The sequence below is a fragment of the Fragaria vesca genome, linkage group LG7, assembly GCF_000184155.1.
Source record: "Fragaria vesca subsp. vesca linkage group LG7, FraVesHawaii_1.0, whole genome shotgun sequence".
NCBI lineage: Eukaryota > Viridiplantae > Streptophyta > Magnoliopsida > Rosales > Rosaceae > Fragaria > Fragaria vesca.
This window is the reverse complement of record NC_020497.1, coordinates 7,723,186-7,746,794: the sequence shown is the minus strand read 5'-3', so window position 1 is coordinate 7,746,794 and position 23,609 is coordinate 7,723,186. Positions and strand designations below refer to the sequence as shown.

The following is a 23,609-nucleotide window of genomic DNA, read 5'->3' as shown; positions in this document are numbered from 1 at the left end:
GTCCACGTGTGAAGCATAATGGCCACACGGACTCCACGTCATCCAAATAGTTGTCCACGTGTATGGCTTGAAAATTCACCACACGTGCGGGGTATTGAGATATCAAGCTCACATCTGAAATATATGGGACCTTAATTATGAATTTATAAGGATTTAAACCTTTTTATCCGTTACTAATTAGTTTTGAATATAATCCTCACGCTGCTTTAATACTTTAACGAGGATGACTAGGGACAAAATAGAATCCGTCTTCAAAATATTTGATGCTCTCACTCTGTCATCATGAGATTTTGGAAGGCTTTAGAAATTGATTGAAAGGGCCATCATTCCTGCATGGAATTCAGCAAAAAATATTCTAGCTCCTATCTCTTTCTTTCCCTGTCTATCCGTCATTGCTTTCAATTGTAATCTTTTTGGGATGATTACTAATTACACTTTTGAAATTTGTATCTGGAAATCATGAAGATGTCGGATCCCAATCAACTTACTTAGGTTAACTGTCATTTCTTAGTGCTGATTGCAGTTGGAAAAACTATCTTAGTTGAGCAACTATGGTGGTCTTTGATTATTGTAATTTGAAATTGCTTCTGTTTGTGTAAATCATTTCAGATTCTTACAGCTCGAACAAAAACCATTCAGTGCCTGCTCTCCGATCCCTCTAGCCTCTTTCTTACAACAAGTGATTCACACAACAGAGGCGCCAATGGAGACTGTGTCACCACTCACCAGTCACACTCTAAACGGTTGTGTTTATGAACCAACCACCCTTTTCTTATTACCAATTAGCATTGATTTAAATAACTTATTAATTAATTAGAATCATGATAATTCATAAAATTAAAGATTAAAAACACTGAAATGTAATGTTGAAAAGCTTCTGAAAATTCCATTCTAAATTTGGTCCACACACACCCGAACATTGCCTCCAGGACTAGAGGACTTCTTGTTTTGTGGGAGAAGTGATGCGAAGGAAAATCTGTATATAGCTACCTTTACGTACTACTGTCGATTCTGCCCCTCCTTTTGTGTAAAGGAAAATAAATAGTACCGATGGCTATAAAAATAAAATGAAGAGTTTCTACAATAGCCTAAATGATCGAGAATTCGAGATATATCATGAAGGTCTAGCTTTGTTCAAGAACTGATTTGCAAATGTAGATCGGCCATATAGACTAGCTAGCTAGCTCCATAAAATTCCAGGAGATGATATTAAACAAAAATTCAAGGTACATAAAAGATTTTTTGTTTTTGAGAGTTTAGGTCTATGGTGAGAGTTTAATTAAAAGAAACTATAGGCCAGGTGGTTAACTGGATATGAAGCCAGAAGCCTCATTTCTAGAAAGAAATTTACATTATTTCTGCATTTCCGTAGTGAATGGAGCGCTATATATCAACCCTAGGGCTTGTTGTAGCTTTGTATGACCCACCCCAAATAGTGGTGAAGAGATGAACACATTGAACTAGCTAGTTAAGTGTGTTCTCTTTTGTGTGTTTAAACGAGTACGTAGCTAAATATAGGTGAATTCTTGTTGGCAAGTGTCATATCGAAAATTACATGAGGAGGTATAGTTGCTTGCAGAAGCAAAAAAGCTACATGATTCTTTCTTGTTTCCTTGTACATGCAACATTAACATCACCAAAAAAGCAGCACCAGCTATTCCACTATCATATGCAGCAGTACAACCATTACACCAATACTTTGACCTTTCACCACCACCACCGGTATGTTTGGTTCACATACTGAATACAATCATTTAGTTAATTAATCTTTTTGATACACAGCAATGAGCTAATTAAAATGACAAGAGTTATGAACTTTCACTGCATATATCGATATTGATCAACTAGTTATCTTTCATTGTGTTTTTTTCTTTCTCGAAGTGTCTGGCATATTTAAAGTAATATATGGATAGACTTGAACACAATTGAGAGCATTTATAGAATAAAGAGTACTCAAACGGAGCGATTGCTTGTTCTGATTAGAAATTATCAGTTATTGCCCTTGTAACTGATTTGTAATATTTCTCAATTACGCCTCATTCGCTTTCAATTTAGGGCATGAATAGAATTACAAGCACTAGCATTTTCAACTCTCAAGCTTGATATATATATCTGACTCGGCTGCTAATGATAGTTACTGCAAACATATTCCACATATTCACATTCTATTCCATCCGTAAAACTTGACTTTCTAGCCTTCTAGGGCAAAAGACGAGAGGAAGAGATTATAATATTAATATGCTTAATTTCTCTGGTTTAGCTTCAGTATTATTTTCCACCATTGCAGCTACTTTTTACCACTAATTCCGCAGTACGTAGTTAAAGGTCATGGATCACACTTTTTACCACTAAGCCCTTATAGCTACATTGAGCAAGTCCAAGCTCCAGTAATAGGTCAAACTCAAACTCAAAAAAGAGGCTGGTTACAGCAACATGAAATAGTTAGAGGGGGAGGGAAAGAGAGACTGAGAGAGTGACTAGTTGGCTGGGTTCTAGTTGTTGTTGTTGTTGTTGGTGGTGGTGGTGTCGTGGGGGAAGTTGGGAGGGTCTTTTCATGGAATATAAGTGTACTGAGAATGAAGTAACAGATGAAAATGAGTGGAAGGGGGAGACAGATGCCAAGAAATGCGATGTCGGAGTTAATATTATTATGGTTATTCTCTCTAGTCTTTGGCAGGGGAAGAAAGAGTAGTCTGAGTGGACAATTTTATGCTTATTTATATTGGAATTTGATTTGGCAGCATCATATATTCCTTTCCCTATAGCCTTCTTTCTTCTATCAACTGCCATGGGCATGTTGATGTGGATGTAAGTTTGATGTGCGCCCAGTACTCATTGGCCCATGGACTCTAACCTCTCACTGTATTATTACTTTCTCAGAGGGGAGGAAGCTAGCTATTGATGTTAGTTAACAACTTAACATTGAAATTAGTCATTTAGTGGTAACTGGTAAGATATATATTTTTTCTGGAAATATTGGCTGAATTTTTAGAATATATGTTTCTACTTAGCTAGCTGGTTAAAAATAAAACAATATTAAATCTGTTATACTAGGAAAGCCAAGTCTCTAGGGTTTACCTCTTCTCTGCTGTTTTAGGAAGCGGCCTGCAACTGATTCATATATCATTCGTTAAATCCATAGAATCTTAAAGTTATGGAGGGTCGACATGCATGGTACTCCTAAAGACATATATGAGGAAAATTGTATACATCTTCCTGATACTTTTCGAATCATAAGATAATTGTTTTGACGACGGATCAATCATATGATACTTCACATAAATCTCTTCTCTATCAATGCAGAAATTGAACCGCGTACTGTGTGTACATGTATCTTGAAACCTAAGATATCTTTTAACGTAATGATGGTTGCTTATATATAAACACATACTAATGCTAAGTGGTACTAAACAAAAGTTGTAATTGCCGTGTAAAAGAAAATGACACCAACTATCTCGTTGAAACTGGAAAGTGAATCCACTTCTCAAGGGATCGATCGAATGAATGAATTTGAACCTGAAGCAAAACTCCGGTTTTATAAAGCTGGCTTAGTTCCTTTCTGTTAGCTAGGTTCTGATATGCGCAGTCAATTTCCGCCATCTCGAATATAAACTACTGCCAAATCAATATATAGTAACAAAACTCGTTTAATTTCTTGAAGTACGTCTGTATCACGCAAGGAATTAACTTGGAAGAAGAGAAAAGATCTCTTTCTGAACTACGATTCTTCCATCATCTCGGACTCGGATATAAGATATTGCCATTTCGTTAATTAGGAGTCTCAGGACTCTTATTATACATGGTGTATTTACCATAACTATTACTGTTCAGTACGATGTCATCGATTGCCTGTTGAAACTTGAAAGTAATGATAATATGTATAGAAAATACTCGTTGTCATGCATGTTACATGGTACTTGTATGATCAATTCACCTTAATTTTGTGGAGTTCTTGATAATGCACGTGTTCAGGACAACAAGATGATGTTGTTTTGCTGTTGGATAAATGTATTTTGGTTTATACTTAAATTTAAGACGCATGAAATAGACAAAAATCTGAATTTATTATTTGTCTTAGGATTGCATTTTGGGATCAACAGAAGATCAACATTATTAAAGAAATTTCTAAATTAAATAAGATGAAAAAGATTGACAGAGGTCAAGTTCGTCTATGAAATTCATACCCTTTGGGGTAAGTTTAACAAAGAGTGAAAAGGAACACAAATTTGTTGGACTATACAATTGCTTGGGAAATCAGAAAACAGTAAATAATTGGCATGGGGTTAATTCTGGATTTAACATCAACATACATGAGAAAATGCAGCTTTTAACAAATTATCACTTTGTGCTCTCCCAAAAGTTAATCACAAGAAATTGAAGACTACACAAGATGATCAAAACTCAAAAGAGTTTGCGGTACGTAACTTACTCAAACTCGTACAAGCACCTATTGTGCGTCTCAAACTTTGATTTAGCAAGCTAGCTAGCTAGTCCAGATCTAGTGTATGTTTTAAATTGTCTTAAGAATTTTTCTTGCAAAAAGAATTGTTAATTATCACATATCTCGCTACCATTTATCGCTTATATCTAAGATTTTACTTGTAATCCAATAGCTAAACCTGAACTTAAACCAAAACAATATATCAGACTTTTGCTAGAAAAAGTTGATACGTAATAAGTGATCATGTCATATCATTTCGACATCTATTGCTCCGGAAGAAAAACAAAAAAGCTGGTAATAAGACCCTCTATTGTTCATTCACGAGTCTCAAAATTTTAAAAAGAATAATCCCAATCACTATTTTCTTTTGTAACACAACTCTCCGGTATTAAGCCTAAGATATATATATATATATATATATATATATATATATATATATATATATGATCTTTTAATTCCAGACATTCTGTTGTTAAATTTGCAGGTATGGGAAACTACAAATAGATACACACAACACACAACCACAGATTATTCCCTTAATAATTTCCTCTTGTACGTACTGTATGCAGAGAATATAATCATACTCGTGTGTGCGCGTAGGACAGAGGGAAGTGCCTACCTACTGTCGCCGCAAGTAGTCTTTTCTATCTCTACAACCCCATAAACAACCTTATAATTACGAACAAGAAGAAGAAGCAGAAGAAGACGACGAGATCAGTATTTTCCTGTAAATCGTTTCCCTTCTTCGTTTACTCCCCTTGACCACCTAAACAATTAATCATCCCCTTCCCTAATATTCCATACCCAACAGGAATTGTACGGATAAACTAGTGCAATACATCCCACTACTACTCCACTAAGAACAAGATCGAGCACACAGCTAGCTAGTTTATTTAACTACTTAATGGAAGGAGCTCATCTCAGAGGGGTTTCGAGTTACGATCTTCATCAGCAGGTTTCGTTTTCCAGCAGTATCTCTCCCGCAGATCAAGGGATCCACCACGAAATGGGGTTTGTGCAGTTTGAAGATCATCATCATCATCATAATCAAGTTTTGAGCTTCTTGGCACCCTCTCCCGCACAGCAGTCACATCCACCACCTCCACCGCCGCCGCCGCAGCAGCAGTCTTCTTCTTCTCATCATCATCAGACAACTGCAGTGAACAGTTGTGGCATCACTGTCACCACCACCGCTGCCACAAACACCAACACGGGGTTCAGTCACAGTCATGATCTTGTTACAAAACCTTCTTGGAATAACAACGACCAGGTTGCCTAATTAGTAGTTGATTTCATCTAAAAGAACTGTTATTGCTTATTAATTCGTTTCATCTTACTCTGTGCGTTTCTTGTTTACGGAAAAATTTAGGCAGCAACGCTAGATCCGAAGGGTGTCAGTGATGAAACCGGAACCGGTAATGGTAGCGATTGCAGCAATTCATGGTTTGTATATATATCCATCTTCACTCTTTCATCTTGTTTAATTGATTAAGATCGATCTTACTATGATCAATATGTCGTGTATTCTGTCTTCAGTCTCTCCAGATCTATGGATCTCTATACTAAAGACATGCATATATCTATATAATGTATACTGTGTGTGTGTGTATACACATATGCGCATGCACAAGCACAAGTACCTGAGTATTGTCTTCTTTCAGTTGATAGTTTCTACTTTCTACCAGAATCTTTAGAAAGATTTAGCAAGAGATTGCTTCTGCTATGCTTCCAAACAGTGTTTCATTCTCTCTGTACAAACTCACTTTCTCTCTCCCGGGTGTGTGTGTGCGTGCACCTGTCTTTCTTGTAGTATATGCAGAGTATCAAGTACTATACACAAAGATATTCATATCCAAGTATCCAACAATGACAAGTACTATATCTTGCTTTATCTAGCTCATTTTAAAACAACATGCAGATAGATAGATATTAATTTGTCTAAATATAATTTATATGTGATTAAAGAGAGCTAACTGCCACTAATAATCTTAATTAATGGACCCTAAAGAGAAGTAGATCGACGTAACCGATCATCAATTAATTGAGAGGGCTTGATTTCATTTGGCAGGTGGAGGAGCTCAAACTCGGAGAAAAACAAGATGAAGGTAAGGAGAAAGCTCAGAGAGCCAAGGTTCTGTTTTCAAACCAGAAGTGAAGTGGATGTCCTTGATGATGGTTACAAGTGGAGGAAATATGGCCAGAAAGTTGTCAAGAACAGCCTTCATCCTAGGTACGTACGTTGTTGTATTGCTTGATTTATTTCTATACTTTGTCGACCTAATGATATACTTGTAGGTGGTACACATCAAATTGATTACCGAAGTAGATTAATTATAAATAGTAGCAGTTAATCTTAACCAACAATTTGAACTTGATTTTATGCTAAGTGAATAAACTAGATAATCTCATTAAGGAAATTTCTATATGATAATAAAATTAGCTAATTGTATATAACCGAGAGTTGATGAAATTTCTATCCATAATGGTTGACGTATGAGACCTAAATTCAATTCAGGCCTCCATCTAGATCAAAGTAATTAGCAAAATGAATGACCATGAAGTAAAAGAATTGGATCAATCAATTTCAATGCTTTTAAACAGATCTTTGCAAAAACGATGGTAAGTAAATGATCGAAAATCTTCCAACGCTATGAATTAGCTTTTCTTGTTCAAGTACAATGATTTTACTAATTAATTAACTTGAGGACGAAATTGCTCGATCTTGTAAGAAGTATGAACAACACCAATAAACACTTCTAAGGTATTAGTTAAAATTGCTGTAATGAAAATGATAGGAAATTAGGAATTGATTAAAATGTAAATAATACTAGCACTACTGGAAATCTCATTCTTCTCCCTCGATCTGAAGAAACATAGGATTGAGGACTTAAGCTGTAAGCTCATCAAGACTAGGGGAAAACTAGCCTGGTTTGATCTGATACACATTGGAATGAACTCATATTAAAACTTCGAAAGCTAAACTGATGCAATCAAATAGACCACTTAGACGATGAAATAATTAAACTTTTTTTTTGTAGTACTATGACTACTATAATCAAGTGTTGTTGATTTAATTTGCTGTGAAATTTCTGGATGGCATATGCATATATGCAGAAGTTACTACCGGTGCACTCACAGTAACTGTCGGGTGAAGAAGAGGGTTGAACGACTGTCTGAAGATTGTCGTATGGTGATAACAACCTATGAAGGTAGACACAACCATATCCCTTCAGATGACTCTAATTCATCTGAGCATGAATGCTTTACCTCTTTCTAGCTCTTCTATATATGTTTTTGTTGATCTTTAGTTATTTATATAGCTACATGCAGATGATGTGTTTCATTATAATTTTTTCTTAGCTTGTTCTATACATAATTATTTATATATACAATACTATAGTGCTAATTGTGTCACATTTGATCATTTATATCAAGTACAAGCACGGACATTTGATTTAAGGCCTTCCTAATAGCATGAAAAATGGACACTGCAGAAGAAAAGATTCACATTTTGCAAAAGCATTTTATTACGTACTATATATATTGTTCCAAACCCCTTTTCTATAAACGAAGAATTGTGACCAGTTTAATTACCTTGTTATGATCAAGCTAGGTAACCTAAGGTCTTGACGTTCGCCGTTAATGGCCGGGATTGGAGCTCCCAATTTTAGAAACACTGCACCCATAATATCCTATAAGTTTTTATGCTATCTAGCATATCATAAATTCTGAAAATAAAAGAAAACAAGAGAGACTTAATATAAATTAACGTTGATTTCAACTCAGCTTACTTCCAATCATCGCTAAGATGATGAGTTATTGTTGGCTTTTCAAAACAAAAACTAAAATTGGTGCGTGGCAACTTCATCGATCATATAGTGACTAAATCATCATATATAGATGTTCTCTAATTTAAGTTGGTGATTATAAGATTTATGATCCTTTTGTAGGATTTGAGGATTTAGTTAAGAGATCAATTTTTGAGGACTGTAAATGATCACCGACCTTGTATAGTTAAGAGAACTTGGCTAACAGAACGAAATATATATCATCGATAAGGATCACAAACCCTTCTCTCACATGACTTGCTCCACGACGTGAAAATGGTACTTCATGAAATTAATATAGGGCGAGATTCGTAAACCGATCCCAATTCGAATGTGCTGCATGCTCACTCAAGCAGTGACGCATAATTTGATTAGGCGCGATGCCATGGCTTCTGATTTCTAGTTCATCAGTGCTTTTGCAGCAAGCAATAGTACCTGAGAGTTGGTCAATTATGGCATTTTTCTCCCGGCCTCCAGAACCAGAACTACTTCCCCTAAAGTAGCTAGGTGTTTTGTATTAACTATTAACAGTAGGGCTTGTGGCCATTTGAATTCATCGGAAAGGGTTACTGACTTACTGCTCTGAAATGTCTTGTCTTGCTTGTAAATCTAGCATCACTCGTTTGATTAAGCATTAGGTACTGATCATCAGTTGTTTACTGGCCAATTAGACGTTCAAAGCAATTTTTCTTCATGGATTATTCTGATATGAGTCGTATGAGGAAATACATTTGAAGCACCTGCTGGTTTTGTACGTAGACTTTGCATGCATACCCAAATGGCGCCGGCAGTGGTCAGCTTCTCGCGATCGATCTTCTTATTACAGTCTTATCTAGCCAGCCATGTCTGTTTTCTAGGGCACCTTTTATAAAACAAAGAAACAATATTTTTCTCTTTAGCTGTCTTCAAATTAGGGCTCTTTCCGCCTCCTTTCGAGTTTACGGGAAGGGAGTTATGGCTCCTGTAGCTGCACAAGTAACACTGTGTCAGAAGTTAAGACTAGGGTAGCCCAGTCTTCGATTTTCCGATGCTTAAATTAGCACACGAAGACTACATGTATAGTACGGGAGTAAGGAAGGAATAATGAACTTACCTCTTTTGGGAGTTTGTGCCTGTTTTATAGGCTAGTATTGGGAGTCGTGTCGTTTACTTTCGATATAGGACAATTTCCGTGGTCCTATTCGGCGTCTCCCCTTTTGGGGGTATTTAGTTGTTGTAGAGTGGTTCCAATAGGCGAATTGTTATTGGACCTTCATGCTTTAGATGTTAGCAGAGGTTCCGCCGATGGTGCTTTGCCCGGAATGGCTTTTGACGACCGGGTAATCATGTTATATTCTCGGCGCGGCTAAGTGTTTTTGGTTATGGATTAACAAGGGCTATATATCAACAAAAAGAAAAAGAATCCAACTGGGCGGGATGCATATTTATAAAGTAGATCCATAATTTTCTGGGTATATGCATGTTTATTTATGATGACCTCCATACCTGCACCTTAATTTTGTAGTCGATGAGTGTGAGCCATATGTTCCCAGGCCAACACTTTGAGGTCTATAATGCATGCAAATTGATCGATCGATAGCTATGAATTCGAAAGTGAGTGAATGATTCTGCCACGAACATTTGCTTGATTGGGTGGCTTGATTAATTCATGCATATAGTGCTTTGTTTGGTCACTCTCAAACGTCTGTTACCGTCATTAATCACTGTCATTTGTCACGCATACGAATAAGGGAAATAACCAGATAGCATGTCAGTTACGATTCGTCGGAGAGCAGCACAGTGACTTCGTCGGGTTAAACATTGTTTTTGGATCGCAATTACATTGCTCATCCATCTAGTCTCACCATATAAACGCTTACTTAATTAATTTACTATGCTCTGAGACTACCTAAACCCTAACATGCCCCAAAACCCAGTTTCGAAAACCTAGCTATGGGGTGCAGCCGCTATCATTCTCAAGAAACCCATCAAACTATAGTTCTTGAGCCACAACTCCTTATTGAGTTATTGTTCATGTCAAGCTTTAACAACCGCATTCATTCTCGTCTTGTCTTTCCCTTAATTTCTTTTTCTTTGGTGGACGGAAAAGTACTTTTCTTTTCTTTTCTTTTCGTTAATGTTGACATGAAGTTCTTCCATGATGTGTCTCCAAATGACAAAATTACAATACAACTTGATCGACATGATGACACTCCCAATTGAGTTCAATATGGTTGATAGACGTAAGCCTCCATTAAAAAACGTTTGTAGTTGGATGGAACTCAGAGAAGCTAGCTAGAGCTCTTAAACTTAATCATGCCAAATTAGCTAGTGAATACTTTAATCGGAAAGGCATCTAATTTAAAGTTGGACTCAGATGAGTGGGAGGATGAGATCAGTCCTCTATAGACGGACCAAGTAGCTAGGATGGAATATCTCTGCCTCCCATTCTTGTCATTTTTCCGGCAGTATCATTCCAACACTCAATTTCGGTATCCAACACTGATCATTGTCTCATTACGTATTAGAGCCTAAATTAATCAATTAAACAATAATTTTCCGAATTAATTAACCTCTTGAAACTCCCCCAGGTTCTCCTTCAATTCACAAAACTACCACCCTCTATTCCACTTCGTAACTATGCCAATCCATCCATATATGTCCAATTTGAAGCACCTGTTGTGTTTGCCATGCAGCAACATACAGTTTATCTTTGGTCCTTGAAAGCTCAAGTAGACAAAGACTGGAAACGAATATTTGGTGCTCAAATTTTAGGTTTCTTAGTTACGAGTAGCTTGGATCCACAAAGTACTGGGTGTCATCAATCTTGAGACTGCATACGCATTTGTTCGTCCTGGATTGAGTGAGGGTGCCCGCGTTTTTGTGGGTACATGTGTTTAGATTGTGGTTGTGAACAAACGATGGGTGAATGACATATTTCTAACTCGGAAAACAATAATTTAGATTATGGTACGTATTTCTAACTAGGAAAACAAATCGTTTGGTATATAATTGAATTTCGTGATGCGTATATAACAACAATATCAGACTCGATCTCAAAGATGTTATTTTTGGTCACAACGGTATCGGACTCTCAACGATATATATTGTTTATACGGCGGCGAAATGCTTATACAAATTAACAAAATATAAAAACTGAAAATGGGGACGAACACGTTATCTCAAAGAGAAATTAGGATATTATAGAGCTAGTATGTACGTTGTACTAGCGAGAGAAGCAAAGAAGTTCACCGAGTGCAGCAGCCCTTACTTGTCTCGACGTACGAAAGTCCGCCGGTCAATACGTACACACTAGAGCATAGTAGTGAGTAGTGACATTATTGCTGGTGGCTAGCTAGAGTCAAGTTGGACACCTGACTCGAGAATCTTTTCTAACTCCAACAGATGAATCTCTCGCTAAATAATCTCTCTCGCTAGTTTAATTTGCTCTTCAAAATTCTGATGTTTTTTTCAATTTACATTCTCCTTATATTTAGAATTTTACCTTTCTCTTTAATTTGTATTCTTTAAGAGTTTCTTGTTAGAATGATGTTTGTTTTACGATAAATTAAATGATATAGAACGAGAATAAGGCTGGTTTAGCAAAATGTCAAAAAATAGCATAGTATTAAGAACCAATTAGATTTGTCTAAAAAAAAAACGAACTAGATGATCCGTAGTTAATATCTCATACTCATTTGAACTTTTTAGATTGCTTGTGTAAAGAGTTAGATTATGTATGGTGAGTTCAATTAGAGCAATTTTAACCATAATGAATGTTTGAGACGCATCACAACACAAACGAGATTTTAAAATGTCCATTTCCATGAGTCCTTACAAATTTAGGATGAAAACATCACTTACGGTATTGGTCCATTCTATTTAGGCCGAAGAATATCACCTACAAATTTAGGCCGAAGAATATCACTTATGGTAGGTATTGGTCCGCATTCTATTTAGGCCAAAAAATACCACCAACAAATTTAGGCCAAAAACTATCACCTAAGGTATTTTGTTCATTCTCGTCCGACATCATAAGGAGACATCTCATGTCACAATTGAAGATTCTGAACTCTTCATTTCAAATCAAAAAAATATAAAAAATAACAAATTACATGAAATGTAAAAATCTCTCGACTGATATTTCAACATTGCCATAAAGCCCCATAACAAGATTAAAATAACAAAAAGAAGAGTAAACCAAGGGCATTATGTCTGCCATTTTATCCAGAAATTCCCATCCCATGTCGTCCATAACACAAAATATACGAGTATATGACCCACCATGCACATTCACTTGTCATGACTCATGAAGTTCCAAGCGATGGCTGCATATTGCAACATGCGGAGAAGATGGCAAATCTGTGATAAACCAAATATCCAATGGCAAATGGCCTCCTGACCAACAAGCCTCTATATATATATGATAAATAATGTTGAAGCATAATGCCATCAGCCTCGCACCATTGTCACCTTCTAAAACTTCTTCCAAATCTCCCAAAATGCAAACCAACGCCTTCCAAATCATAGTTCCCAAACCAATGATCCCCGCACTGATAAATCCACCTGCGGTGCACCGCCCTCCTTCGTCGACCCCGCTCCTTAAACCACCACGTGCCATCTCCATTTCCACACCCAACGGAGGTACTACTACCACCACCACCGTTTCACCCCTAGACGTGGTCGACGACTCCGTTACCGCATTCTGGGACTACCAGTTCCTCTTCGTCTCGCAACGCTCCGAAACAACTGAACCAGTGACACTCCGAGTGGTTGAAGGCGCTGTCCCGCCGGAGTTTCCTTCTGGAACGTACTACTTGACGGGACCGGGGATCTTCAGCGACGACCATGGCTCAACAGTGCACCCTTTGGACGGTCATGGCTACCTTAGGGCTTTTAGCTTCGGTAAGACTAACGGGGACGAGGTCAAGGTCGAGTTCATGGCCAAGTACGTGAAGACGGAGGCGCAGGTGGAAGAGCACGATCCGGTGACCGGAACGTGGAGGTTCACGCACAGGGGGCCGTTCTCGGTGTTGAAGGGAGGAAAGAAAGTTGGGAACACGAAGGTGATGAAGAACGTGGCGAATACTAGTGTGTTGAGCTGGGGTGGGAAGTTGCTGTGTTTGTGGGAAGGTGGAGACCCGTATGAGATTGAACCGGAGACCTTGGATACGGTCGGGAAGGTCAAGCTGATGGAGGGCTGTGATCCGGCGGTGGAGACTGGTGGCGGTGGCGGTGGTGTATGGGATGTGGCTGCGAGGTTGCTGAAGCCGATCTTGTACGGTACGTAATTTTGCATAATGTTATAAACGTCAGGTCGATCCAAAGACAAATGGTGGAGAAAACCAAGTGAAAAATATACATAAAATTTATATTAAATAATGAAACAACATAGGAACTAGGAAGGGTAACATGTTGCAGAATATGTAATTGAAATAAAAATATATGCTGCAGATCGAGTATTAGAGGACGTTGTATATAATATACTAATAATTGATAAACCCACGTTTTAGCTAAGAATATTTGTTGTCATATACTGAGAAATGGAGTGCTAGGAATTTCATGGTAAATCAAGTCAAATATGGTGTGTTATATGATTGTTGTATAATAGCTTAATAGATCTGGGGACACATATTGAATTTGCTTCGATTCAATTGTTATATGCAGGAGTGTTTGAAATGCCGCCTAAGAGACTATTATCTCATTACAAGCTCGACAGTTGCAGAAATAGGCTTCTTATGGTGTCGTGCAATGCAGAAGACATGCTTCTACCACGCAGTCATTTTATATTTTATGGTAAGAGAATTTTTACTATGTTTTTCAAATCTACGATATACTTTGGACTAAATCTATGGTTAAAGTTTTGCTTCATCACATAGTTCCAAGTTGGAAAATAATAAGATAAATTCTGCATTTTCACTAGAAGGAAAATGAAACAAGGAGTCTGTTCAAATAAACTGGCTTGCTGAATTTGAAAATGAAGAAGAGAGATGACATTGTTTTTTCTTTGGGTTGCAGAATATGACTCGAGTTTTAAGGAGGTGGCAAAGCAAGAGTTTACCATCCCAGATCACTTGATGATCCATGACTGGGCTTTCACCGACTCTCATTATATCTTATTTGCTAATCGCATCAAGCTTGATGTTGTCGGTAAGATACTTCAAAATACAAACACTGATCTTTTATACTTTGGTAGAACTCGGACTTATGCATCTATATGATAATGATTGATCACGTAAGTAAGTTAAACATGGGTTAGTCCTATTTGACGTGATTTGTAATCTAAATATCTAATAATGAACTGGCACTAGTGCCTAGATAAGGTACGACTATTTTCTTAAAGATTGTAGGGTTACGATGTTGTCAAAGAAATGTGATAAGGTCGACATACTTTCTTATTGAAGTGTTAATAGTTCTAGATCTTTTATGTCCGATCAAGATTTAAGTATATTTCGGTGTTTTGAATCTTCATTCACATTTTATGAAAGTTGATAATACTACTCTGGTTTAGTTTTTAACACATTTTATGCATGTTTATAGGTGCAATGACTGCAGTTTGTGGGACTACTCCGATGATAACAGCATTATCAGTAAACCCTAGCAAGGACACTTCTCCCATATACCTGCTTCCTCGCTTTCCCGATAAAGGGAATCATAATCGAGATTGGAGAGTGCCTATTGAAGCTCCTTCACAGTTTTGGCTGCTACATGTATGCAATGCCTATGAGAATTTAGATGAGAATGGGAACTCCGAGATCCAAATACATGGTTCTGCTTGCTCTTACGAGTGGTTCAATTTCCAAAAGTTATTTGGATATGATTGGCAAAGTGGTAAACTAGACCCTTCGGTTATGAACATAACCGGAAGCAAGTCATTGCCTCACCTTGTTAAGGTTTCTATCAACTTGGATGCCAATGGGAACTGTCAAAGATGTGATGCGGAGCCTTTGAACGAGTGGAACAAGTCATCAGATTTTCCGGTGATCAATCCAGCATTTTCAGGCACCAAAAACAAATACATATATGCAGCAGCCTCTTCGGGTTCTCGCAGTGCATTGCCAAGCTTTCCATTCGATATGGTGGTGAAGCTCAATGCCTCGACTAAATCTGTGCACACATGGTCTGTTGGTAGTAGAAGATTTATCGGCGAACCCACTTTCATCTCCAAAGGTTCTGAAGAAGATGATGGTTACATTCTTGTAGTCGAGGTAACGATTCAAGTAGCAATTTTCAAAATCTCTCAATTATTTCATATATTTTCTAGCACCAAATTCATCTTCAAATTATTAGAGATCAATCGACTTATACCTATGCTGTCTGTGTTTGTATCAATTGCAGTATGCAGTTGCAGTTCAAAGATGCTATCTGGTCATCTTGGACTCGAAGAAAATTGGAGCAGCTGATGCGCTTGTGGCAAGACTTGAAGTCCCTAAGCACCTAAACTTTCCTCTTGGTTTTCATGGTTTTTGGGCTAGTGACGACTGACGAGTAAATTTTGAAGACATGGCTGTACATAATCTCAACCCAATGATGCATGTACACCGGTGTAAAGGACTTGGTGCGAATCAAGTGTATATTCACTCAATTTTTTTTTTTGATACCAAGTAGCTAGATATGCGTGGTTAGATTCTTGCAACTAGCTAGAGATACAACTTCAATCAACCAAAAATGTATTCCGTCGCCGAACTGCATGTCAAGCAAGTGAAGCAATATGTTACTCGAACTAATATCTGTTTGAGCCTAAACGTAAACTTGGACAGTTAACTTAATTAATGTCCCAAATGTGCCGATACCTATGCTCTAAGTTAAGTCTATCTTATAATTTACGTCACGAAACATTATACAATATATATGTTAATGCATGACATGCATTAACTTTATACTCAACTTATAAAATGAGTTCTCAAAATAATAACATTAGTCCTCAAACATTAGTCCTCAATGAGTCATTGAAGTTGTAAAAAATTTCAGTTACAACATTAGTTCTCAAGTAGTTAACAATGACGGAGCCAATATGAAAATGTCACCCAGGCTACGGTGCGAGAAACTTTTATTAATTAAACAATAACCCCCCTACAAATTGAGGATGTAGCAAACTTTACCCTCAAACACATTTGTATAGACAAAAATGCAATACATGCAAGAAGCATGTAAAATAAAAACTAACTTAATCTTACTCTACGATGATGTTCATGGATGAAAAAACTCTCTTAGTGGTTGCAATAGAATCAATAAGAGTTGACACGAAACAAATCAACATAAAGACAATAAAAAAGAAGTTTGATTTTCTTGTTTGAACAAGTAGGTGACACTGATCAGACAACAACGATCATGTATTTCTTATAACATGCACACTACAACAATAATGATCTTACAGATTAACAATTCACAATATTAAAGTAATCATACAACGTTAGCATTACGAGGTGGTGGACGGTGAGAAAATGCATGAAAATTAGCTATTCAAGAGTTTGATGTAATTAAGTCTGTGAAACACTTTCTCAAGACATTCTTCTTCTATTTATTAAAACAACATTCAAAAACAAAATAGTGTAGTTCATCCAAAGACATTCATCCCTCCATATCATATGTAACCCATAATTAAAAACGCCCTCTTCCATTTCAAGCATGTTAATTCATCAAAAGTAGAACAATCTTGATTGAAAGGGATGGCTGAAATCTTGCCAGAAAGAGATGGAATTTAACCCAGACCAGATTGTAAAAGCCTAATCTCATAATAGGGCTTTAAACCTTTAACCCAATCCTCCTTAACAAGCAAATCAGACACTAAAAACTCTATTATACAGTATCAATACCTGAGATCGGATCAGAAACTTCAATTCAATTCAATAGATGATTGTGTGTTCCTGAGTCGCATTCCTAGCCTCCTAGGCCTCAACACCATGCTATGCCAAAACGAAACCCTGGTCTCCATTCACCCTCCACATACATTCCCCCGTATTTACCAACGCCAACTTACTTTAACCCCCAAATACATTACCCTCTCAACAAACTGACGCCGTGAACTCCGTCTACGAACGGACACCAATCCGCTCTTGACACCTGTCCCCCATTCTAGATCATAACCCAAAAGCCAAAACCCTTAATTTGAAAAACCTCAGTCACACTCGCACCCAGAAACACTGAGAGGGAGTGAGAGCAGTACAAGCACAATGTCGGGTTTCAATTTCGGATCCTCCGCTTCACAATCCACTTCCCCTTTCGGATCCTCCGCTTCTTCTTTTTCATTCGCCACCTCCGGTTCCCTATTCGGATCCTCCGCGCCCGCCACCGCCTCCACCGCCTTCGGAGCCGGATCCTCCCCTTTCGCCTCCGCACCTTCCTCCTCCCCTTTCGGCTTCTCTTCCAACACCGCCTCCTCCCCCGCTTTCGGCACCCCAAACCCTAGCCCCGCCCCGAACCCGTTTCCCTCATTCGGTGTCGGATCCTCCACTGCCTCAACAACCACCGCCACCTCCCCTTTCGGATTCAACCCCTCCACCGCCGCTGCGGGCTCTGCTCCGGCTACGTTCGGCTCAACCCCATCCGCGTCGCTGTTTGGCGCATCCTCATCGGCGCAGGCTTCGGGTTCTACCACATCGCTATTCGGGTCGTCCCCGTTCGGGTCAACTGCGTCCGCGTCCACTTCCGCCGCTACTAGCTCTCCTCTCTTCGGCTCCGCTCCGGCTTCATCTTCACCTTTGTTTGGGACTACTGGCTCTTCCTTCGCTCCCAGCACAGGCTCTGCTCTGTTCGGCTCATCCACATCATCAGCAGCGCCGCCCTCTTCCACCACTCAGAACTTGTTCGGCTCTGCTGCTCCGTCGTCTGCCGCTCCAACCACTTCCTCATTCCCGAGCTTGAGCTTTTCGACCTCTTCTTCGTCCGCAGCCTCCACCACTCCCGCATTCTCGAGCTTTTTGACCTCTTCTTCCTCTGCAGCCTCAACCGCTGCTCCTGCATTCTCCAACTTTTTGAGCTCTTCGTCTTCTGCGGCATCATCAACCGCTCCTGCTCCGGCATTCCCATCCTTTTCGAGCTCCACTCCTGCTTTCGCAGGCTTTCCGAGTGCTTCATCTGCAGCTCCGGCCACTTCTGTGTTCACAAGCTCCTCCAGCTTCTCATCATTCCCGAGTTCAGCTCCTGCCAAGCCGACAGCAGCATCCACACCCAGTACTACTACGGTGCCTTCGTCAAGCGGCGGTTTCGGCCTCTCATTTGGAACCCCTGCATCCTCGGCCTCACAACCTGCGTTCGGATTCACCAACACCAATGCAGCGTCATCAGCAGCGCCGGCTTCCACCTCATTGTCATTTTCAAAGTCTTCATCGCCATTGTTTTCGACTGTCACCACCACAACAACGGCTTCTTCAACTCCGGCGGCAAGTAGCACTACACAAGCTGCTTTCTCTTTGTCAGCATTCAATGCGACTCCTAGTGCACCTCCTGCTCCGAGCACTGCTGCACCTACTTCAACTGCAGTACCTGCTAGCTCAGCTGCTCCTTCATCAGGCACTACTACGAGTTCCTTTACCGGCTTTTCCTTAACACCTGCTTCTTCAGCGGCTACTACTTCTTCTTCTGGCCCTTCAATGTTTTCCGGTGCCTCTGTGCCTGCATCCTCATCGCAAGCACAACCAAGCACTACTGTGCCTGCATTTGGTTAGTCTTCTCAACCTGGTTGTCTGTTTGAAAATTGAATTAAATTACTGATTCAATATTATACTAGTTTGGCTGAATTTCATTTTCAAATTATGTTGCGTAGCACATTTAACTTGGAGTGCATTTGTTTAGAGCAATTTTATTTCCCTTATGTTGGGGCTCGAGTTAGGATATCCCTACACTAGGCAAATGAAAAAAAAAGAAGAAGATTTTATAACTAACCTCCATTTTGTATATATGTTAACGTGTGTGGCTCAAGTTTTTATTTACTAGAAAGGCTCTGATAATGTTTGAATATAACTGCACTGTGTAGGTCTCACTACTTCAGCAACTGCAACAACCACTGCAACTACAACGACAACTGGTACCAGTACCCCTGCAGCTCAGACATCAACAGCACTTGCTGTGGCTTCTACTAGTGGGTTAGTGTACTTCCTGTTGGTTCTGCCCTTTTCCTATGGTTATACCTTGCGTAGAAAGTTACTTCTAAAGCGTTTTGCCTAACTGACCTTTTTTCTACTTTCTTTTACTATAACATTAATCATTATTAGTGTTTCAGTTGCTCTTCATGATGATATATCTTTGACAGAAGAGTGAACACAATGAACTAGAAAATTTCAATGGAATATTCTGTAATTTGTAGTTCATTTAAGGAAAACAACTTCTTACGATGCCCAAATCTCTACTAGTTAGGGACCAGGACTACTATTTCTCATATTAAGGTTTATACACCACACAAATAAAGAACTCTACCTAAAATTTCCTGACTATCTCACTAATTCTGTCATGTTTATCTTTTAGGACAACCTCAAATGTTAATGGCAGCACTACAGTATCTACGACAACACCAAAGTTACCTTCTGAGATCACTGGGAAGACTGTTGAGGAGGTACTTCATATTTCTTTATATTTTTTATAGGACTGTCTTTAATGCTGATTTATGACTGAATGTTACCAATTTTAGTTTCAACTATGTACGAGTATTTTAGACAATTCTGCTATTGAGTATCAAGTGTGATGGAGCTAGAAGAAGAGAACATTATTTATTATAAGAAACATATGATCCCCCATCTTGATGATATGCATCTGAATTTACAATACCCTATAGAACTCTCAGAATCAATTGCTTCCTTTTGTGTCATAGCACGTTTACTTCAGTTGTTCTGTTAGATGCAATTCAATATGCTTTAGTTGTTTCAGAAAACCAAGTCTCTATCCTACCCCTTTATTATTCGTGCGTTTCCATTATTTTTCTGTATTACATCTCTACTCTCTTCCTTATCAAGAAATTATTCTATTGCTCTAATTGAAGATCATCAAGGAGTGGAATGCTGAGCTTCAAGAGCGTACTGGAAAGTTCCGAAAGCAGGCTAATGCAATAGCAGACTGGGACAGGAGGATTTTGCAGAATCGTGATGTTCTTCTTAGGCTTGAGGTGATCTATTTCCTAATGTATCTAGAAATCCTGGTTAGGATCTGTGAACTTGTTGGAGCTAGTTTTTAAGGTGTAAATTCTATGATCTTCTGTTATGATAAAGTAGTATTCAAATATTTGATCAATGAACTGTTCATATCCCGGTAAGTATTATGGGATAATCAATGTGCATTTGCATATTAGTTGTGTTTATGATAAAGTGACGACTAGTTTGTGTTAACACTTTTCTTCAGAACTTGTGAAAAAGTCGTGTCGGCTAATAATAATATTATGCTTATATTGCTTTAAGCTACTTATGTTTTCTCTTTGGACTTGATGGATGTTTGTATTAATCATTTAGATCGAAGTGGCGAATGTGGTGGATACCCAAGCTAAGGTGGAGCGGCAATTAGAGTTAATCGAGACTCATCAGGATGAGGTACTTTCATAATTTTATGTTTAATACAAGGTTATGCTTGGTGTCAATGTTTCTTTATTATATAAAGGTACTCTTTAGCTCTTGGAGGCATTATTTTCCTACTCCCCAGAGGTCCACTGTTTTTCCTTATATTGCACTTCGAGGACCAATTACTAGATAATAAAACAATAAGCATTAGTTGGTCATTACAATTGGGAAAGATTTTCTTGTTTTACTTTTCTGTTTAGTGCTTGAATCTCTAATGTTGATACTTTGAAATTCATTTTGGCATTGAACTGGAGCCTTACAATTTGTTTGTAGACCAGCAATTGCAAATACATGCACAATAAGAATTAATTCCTTGGTTTCTCTTCTTAGGTCGATAAGGCTTTACAGAGCATAGAACAAGAAGCTGAGTGCATATACCAGGATGAGCGTGGATTGCTTCTTAATGATGAAGCTGCATCCACCAGAGATGCAATGTGAGTATTTGCAGTGTTTCTTTGTTTATTTTGTACTTTTAAGTAGTGTTTTATGCTATCATGTCTGGACCAATTTCACATAAGGATACACGTCTGTTCTAGTTGAGAACATCTGTTTATACACAGAAGGATATACAATTGCATGGGGGAATTTGATCTATGGTTTATCCTCATCTCTTTCCGTCATACACATGCACTCACTAAAGCACAAAAAGGTTTCTTTGTTAATCATCACGGTGGTTTATATGCAGGTATGAGCAGGCTGAGTATATAGAAAGGGAGCTAGAGCAGGTGACAGAACAAATTAAATCAATCATTGAGACTGTAAATGCCAACCAGGTAAAGCTTCGAACTTTAGTGTTTATACTTCGCAAGTTACATTCCAACAAAATGGTCATGGTGCTGATGGCTTTACTTGTTATTTAGGGAGGAGAATTGGACGTGAATGATGGGATGGCTCCACTAGATGTGGTTGTAAAAATCTTAAACAACCAGCTAAGCTCTTTAATGTGGATTGATGAAAAGGTTAGTATTTTGTTGCGTAAACTTTTTGATTTACAGTTTGTCGTATTCATTGGTAGCATGCAGCTAAATGTAAGTGAGCTGTCGGCACCCATGTCTGGAGAATCTCAAAACCTGTGTAACATAATATCTTTGCCTTTTTTTTGTTTTTTTCACATTACTATTATTACCTAGTTAAAAATTTATGGTGGTTTCTCTTTTAAATTAGAAAGGTTTTGGGGTGGGGTAAAATGCACTTAAGATCATTAAAATCCTGGTTCAATCCTTGGTGTTCTGGAATTTTGTAATCAGTATCAGTATGTACTGACTTGATAAATAATATCAAGAGTCCAAGGCCACTGTACTTCTCCTGTTCTAAGTGAGAAAAAAAAATGATTAAAACATTCGCAATGGGTGGATACAGCATAGATGTGTTCCTCAATTAAAATCTGGCTCTTTCCTCAATTTTTTAAATGTGCTTTCCTTTTAAATGTAATACTAATCTCTGCCGATGTTTCAGGCCGAAGAGTTCTCTTCACGAATTCAGAAGCTTGCCAATCAAGGTCCTGCTGCAGATCGTGAATTGATGGGTCCAAGATACTGGATGTCATGATCTTTGGAATCGAACAACCTTTATTTTTCTCTCAAGATCAGTTTCTAACCGAAAGAAGTTTGTTTCTGCTCTGTAAAACCTCCCTCTATCGCAATAGTATATGCATTGGGTGCACAGGTTGAACTTTGGCGGGATGGGACCAGATGTTGAATCTAGAAAGATTATTTTGGGGAATTTACGATTAGCCCTCAATGAGATTAACCTTTTGTTTAATTGACTGATGTAAGAATCCCATGGTATGTGGTTGGATCATATTGTTACCAATATATAAGTTCTCTGATTAGTGTTGTGTTTCTATTTTGCTCAGCTGTGATTTTCGCGCATCTCATGTTTTCTTACTGTTTACACCCAAATTAATATTTTTCTGGACAATAATTGTTTAGGTGAATATTAATTGAATTCATGGTCTATTGTCATATCGGCGAGCCTGAAATAATGGGTTTACGAGTGATGGTCCGCCAGAAGGCCATGCAAGCTGGACAAGTTCGCATGGACAAGAGACTTCGCGAGGTATAGATGGACTAAGAGACGTGAGTGGACTTGATTCAATGTTTAATTGCCTATGAAGCGGCGAGCTTGCAAGCTGGATAAGTTTACAGGCGGAGAAAGATGCTTGCATGCGAAGAGGGCAACTTCGCCTAGAAGTCCTGGGCGTGAATGACTATCAAAGTTATCCTGCCTCCATATACATATTACAATTGTCATGAATACATGCACGAGAGACATGCTACGTACAAGCCAAAGTTGCCATGCAAACTAGAAGTTTGTATGCAAAGGACTTTGCATGAGATCAAGAGGTGGATCTCGTGTAGAAGATATAGGCTTAGTATGGAAGCGAAGCGAGATGCCTTTGCGCGGGAGACTTCGCCAGGAAATAAGAAGAGAATTCGCGTGAAAGAAGGAAAAGAGGCGGACCCCGCCTGGAATGCAAAACAATGAGGCGGGCTCGAGGTACATGCGAGCTGGAAGGACTTCACGTCGTAGGATAAGAAAGGGGGTTATCCAAGTTGACCGATCAACTATGTTTAATTGCTCGGTGGAGGAGACTTCGCCTAGAAGTCTTGGACATACATATGCGGAGCAGAGACTTCGCCTAGGGATATACATGTGACTATCTACATATATATAGATAAGTGTATATCTACATATGTCAATTGCAATTAGTGCATGGAGGAGAGACGTAATCAGGGGGAGTTCTAAACCAACTCTGTTACCTTCAAGAAGAGCAACGGCGAAGAGTTAATAAGGACTACTTACGATAACGTTGAAGAC

The 23,609-nt window shown here is 38.6% G+C and overlaps 3 protein-coding genes across 3 annotated transcripts; all 3 read left to right on the top strand.

Moving 5' to 3' along the window:
- The first annotated feature begins 5,154 nt into the window (after positions 1 to 5,154).
- Positions 5,155 to 7,898, top strand: LOC101312284 (probable WRKY transcription factor 12-like). Its single transcript, XM_004306929.1, has 5 exons — positions 5,155 to 5,168; positions 5,253 to 5,711; positions 5,811 to 5,884; positions 6,510 to 6,671; positions 7,556 to 7,898. The coding sequence occupies exons 2-5, from the start codon at positions 5,346 to 5,348 to the stop codon at positions 7,716 to 7,718; spliced, it is 765 nt and encodes a 254-aa protein (XP_004306977.1). The 5' UTR covers positions 5,155 to 5,168; positions 5,253 to 5,345; the 3' UTR covers positions 7,719 to 7,898.
- A 4,845-nt stretch (positions 7,899 to 12,743) lies between these two features.
- LOC101311997 (carotenoid cleavage dioxygenase 7, chloroplastic-like) lies at positions 12,744 to 15,805 on the top strand. The gene is made up of 5 exons (XM_004306928.1): positions 12,744 to 13,530; positions 13,915 to 14,043; positions 14,266 to 14,397; positions 14,788 to 15,455; positions 15,586 to 15,805. The coding sequence occupies exons 1-5, from the start codon at positions 12,750 to 12,752 to the stop codon at positions 15,730 to 15,732; spliced, it is 1,857 nt and encodes a 618-aa protein (XP_004306976.1). The 5' UTR covers positions 12,744 to 12,749; the 3' UTR covers positions 15,733 to 15,805.
- A 1,615-nt stretch (positions 15,806 to 17,420) lies between these two features.
- On the top strand, positions 17,421 to 22,632 carry LOC101311423. The gene is made up of 9 exons (XM_004308440.1): positions 17,421 to 18,909; positions 19,238 to 19,372; positions 19,686 to 19,798; positions 20,222 to 20,344; positions 20,685 to 20,762; positions 21,120 to 21,223; positions 21,475 to 21,562; positions 21,650 to 21,748; positions 22,245 to 22,632. The coding sequence occupies exons 1-9, from the start codon at positions 17,421 to 17,423 to the stop codon at positions 22,335 to 22,337; spliced, it is 2,322 nt and encodes a 773-aa protein (XP_004308488.1). The 3' UTR covers positions 22,338 to 22,632.
- Positions 22,633 to 23,609: the final 977 nt, after the last annotated feature.